This window comes from Genypterus blacodes, unplaced genomic scaffold (genome assembly GCF_046128005.1).
Source record: "Genypterus blacodes isolate CSIRO-AG114 ecotype Tasmania unplaced genomic scaffold, CSIRO-AGI_Gbla_v1 ptg000017l_1, whole genome shotgun sequence".
In the NCBI taxonomy this organism is placed as follows: domain Eukaryota; kingdom Metazoa; phylum Chordata; class Actinopteri; order Ophidiiformes; family Ophidiidae; genus Genypterus; species Genypterus blacodes.
The window spans coordinates 347,967-351,688 of NW_027466831.1; the positions used below are offsets into that span (position 1 = coordinate 347,967).

Below are 3,722 nucleotides of genomic sequence, written 5' to 3' on the forward strand. Positions count from 1 at the left end.
GATTTTCCAGCTAATTGTCATTTCAATTTACTATAATTTCCATCTGAATTTCTAAATTTTTCTACTGCATAAACTGGTCTTGAAATGTGTGTCAGTCATGTTGCAAAGGGTGTGTGAGGTGCAAAATAAACCTCGCTTTTCACACCTCGCATTTGGCTAGAGAGCAGTGATGTATTTCTTCATGCCATGTACAGACAAGTAATACAGGACAACATTATTGTATCAAATGTGCTATTGGTTAACAACCAAACATTATTGTATAGACTGAGCACTGTGACATTACATAAATCATCAATCATAAAGACAAATGGACAACTTCAATTAACAATGTAGCTGAAAAGCTACAGCTGTTACTGAAAAGCTGTGATTATCTTTTCTATATTTCTGAAAATTTAGGAGACTTTGAAAGCTGATTTGAGTCACTTTACATTAGAATTTCTGCACCTTTAAATCTGCATCATTTGTTCTAGATTTGAGCTCTTTTTGTCCTTTTCATTATATGAAACAATTGAATAATGATATTAAATTACATTTCTATTCCCCAATATGCCAGATTATTGATTTTGAATCTTGTTTGCCTATGCAGCATAACTTTGTTTTCTGTTGCACTTTTAAGAAGAAGAAGAAGAACAACCTTTGATAGTCCCACACTGGGAAAATTCAGTTCTTCACTCGGTTTATTGAACTGACACAGGCCTGAAATACACACACACACATGCACAAACAGGCATACATGCAGTACAGTACATAATAATTGAGAGATGTCAGGTCAGGCAACATGAGGAATCATCAGGCATTCAGTTTTTTAGTTCCCATTTATATCAACTCACCAAAATTGTAAGTTTGATTATAATAATATTTAGTTAACATAAAAACAACTTACATTTATGTGTGGCTCATACATAATTTCTGGAAGAAGGTAAATCATTTCAACTGTGCACATCATAATGCATGCTTGTGAGTTTACATCTTATTCACATGTTTGTTTGTTTGTTCTCTCTGATATCTTTAAAAGCCCTGACAGTAGCACATTATCAGTATGTCCGTTATGTATGCCTGTTGTAAAAAACACCACAAACAGCAAAATGTTTGTTTGTTAAAAGGTACAATTTTATCACACAAGTAAAAACATCAATGAAACATTACTCAGGCAATTACTATTTACAAAGTAATGCTTTAATGTAGAAAAAAAAAAATCCTATTGGTGAATGAAAACCATGGCACCCGATGCCTGTAATGCTGCCAATATCATCAATGTATTGAAATATAGATACAAACAAATAAGCATTTTTATTTATGTTCTGGCTATCTAACTTTCTTCTTATAAGTTAAGGATGTTGATATAAGACTTTTGCCTTATATCAACATCCTTGCATGATAATGTGTAAGCAATATGAACTTCATGTTCAAAGAAGGTCTGTTATGTTATTAAATGTACGATACATGTCTAAAATCAGGATAAAATAAGCATTACTAAAAGCTAAATTCAAAATTGTAACCAGTGTCACAGATCAAGTAAATAACAAACATAGTAATCCGTCCATGACTACTGTAATGTTAAATGCAGACACTGTACCCATCAGAGTTTCTAATCACAAAGATGATGATGGCCCCTCACAGGCGTTGTCCCACAGCTGTCCGAGGTAGCAGCATTGGTGAATGAAGCTGAAGAGTTGGAACTGTGGGGTGACTTTGGCTTCCCAGTGCAGGACATGCAGAGGCCGTGAGCCTGCCGTCTGAAGTGATGGTCCAGGATGAGGTAAATGGCCGGGTTGACACAGCTGTTGAAGAAAGCCAGGCAGGAGGAGAGCAGGAGGCCGTTACTCAGCCACGATAAAGAGTAACAGCTCAGATCTGCTTCTAACATCTTTGAGACAAGTAAGATGCTTTTGAAAATGTTAAATGGGAGCCAGGACAGCACGAAGGCCCCGATGATGGAAAGAACCATCTTGAGGGAGTGTCGGCGGCGGGCCTGAGTTCGAGGGTTGGAAACAGCAGCACTGTGCCTGTTCAGGCGCACGAGGATGGTGCAATAACAGAGCAGGAGGACACACACTGGAAGAACAAAGGCGAGTAACACCGTGGTCAAGCTGAGGCCAAGAAAAAAAGACGAGTGGGCATCCTCCAGGCAGGATCCCTCATCCACGCTCCGGTACACCAGGGAAGGAATGCCGAGCGCCATGGAGACCAACCACACCGCCACACAAGTAGCACGAATGCGCAGACTGTTCCTGAGGAATCTGGAATCCATCAGCCTTGCGACAGCAAGGTAGCGGTCAACACTCATACAGGTGAGGAAGAAGATGTTGGAGAAGCGGTTGACAGCAATGATGTAGCTACTCAGCCTGCACAGAACGTCGCTTAAAGGCCCAAAGTTCCAGTTACCGTTTTGACCGGCAGAGACGGCCCACAGGGGCAGCGTGAGGACAAACACAAGGTCGGCCACGGCCAGGTTGATCACGAATGTGTCCACCAACCGGCCGCCTCTCCTCCGCCTGCTGCTCATCACTACGATTACAAAGAGGTTTCCCAAAAAGCCAGTGAAAAATATGAGGAAATACAGAACGGGCAGGTAGAGGTTGGAGCCATGAGGGTAGGAGACGGAGCAGTCCTCGTCCTCCGCGTCAGATAAATATATGGTTGCATTGTAAGTAAAATTGTAGTCGTCGTAGGAAGGATATGTGTAGGCGTCCATTCTGAGCTGAATGATGTTCTCTTCACATCTGCTTTCATCTGTGGCTGTGTTTAATCTCAGAGGAGGAACAGGCTGTTTATTCATGCCACAGAATGCCTGTGAGAAACCACAGAAACTCACATATGCTACTTTACGTACTTCTACTTCTCACCCATCTGCTCTCCCTCTTATCTCATTATCTCTGTTTTTTTATATGCCCCTACTCAACAGCTGTTTGGATTAAATATACTGCACTGTTTTTCACAAGGATGAAATCACAAAGCCTGATAAGCAAAAGCATACAGCACTGACATTACAATTCTTTAAGTAAGGCTGTAATTAAAGGTGTCATTTGTCGATTATTGCAACTTTGTCATCGGCATAGTTTAGTTTTATACTTGTTAATAATTTAAGATTTTTTTTTCCGTATCATGACGATTATGTGAGATTCTAATCATTCATTTGAGAGATTTAAGAGACCCTGAGTTTATATGAGGATGTGTGTGTGTGGAAAGATGAGGGGAGGATTGCAGAAGTTTAAGTTATGAGCACTGTGAACAATCTTTACAAAAGAAGATTGATTTATATTGTTGTGTAGCAGGTTGATCTGACCAGTAGGGGGCAGGTTAGATTTACACCAGCCTCCAGTCCAAATGCAGAGAAACATGATGCAATGCAACAGTTACACTACAGAAGAATTTGATTGGCATTAGTTCACTCTGGAAATGTGTTTGCCGTTCAGGAGATTTTATTTATTACCCCACCAGTCAGTGTTTCTTGATATTCCTCACAATTTTGCTATGGTTGGCTGCCAAAGTTGAGTGGGCGTGGCTCATCCGTCAAAAAGTGCTGTATCTCACAAATGACTTAGTCATCTGTAACCAAATTTAGTGGACATGTGCTACTTATTGGTGATCATAGTCCAGTGATTAACCTGTTCATCTTTGAGGGGCAGCATTGGAGAACTACTCGGCCTTGGGGGAGGTATGTGAAGTGCCCTCCAGTTTGTGAATTTACGGAAACTGCTTTACCTGTGTGTGTGCATGAA

At 40.5% G+C, this 3,722-nt stretch overlaps 1 protein-coding gene across 1 annotated transcript; it reads right to left on the reverse strand.

Annotated features, from left to right (window-relative positions):
* Positions 1-659: 659 nt before the first annotated feature.
* Positions 660-2,747, reverse strand: gpr25 (G protein-coupled receptor 25). Its single transcript, XM_076141098.1, has one exon. It carries the CDS (start codon positions 2,693-2,695, stop codon positions 1,589-1,591), a length of 1,107 nt encoding a protein of 368 aa, XP_075997213.1. The 5' UTR covers positions 2,696-2,747; the 3' UTR covers positions 660-1,588.
* Between the last annotated feature and the right edge of the window lie 975 nt (positions 2,748-3,722).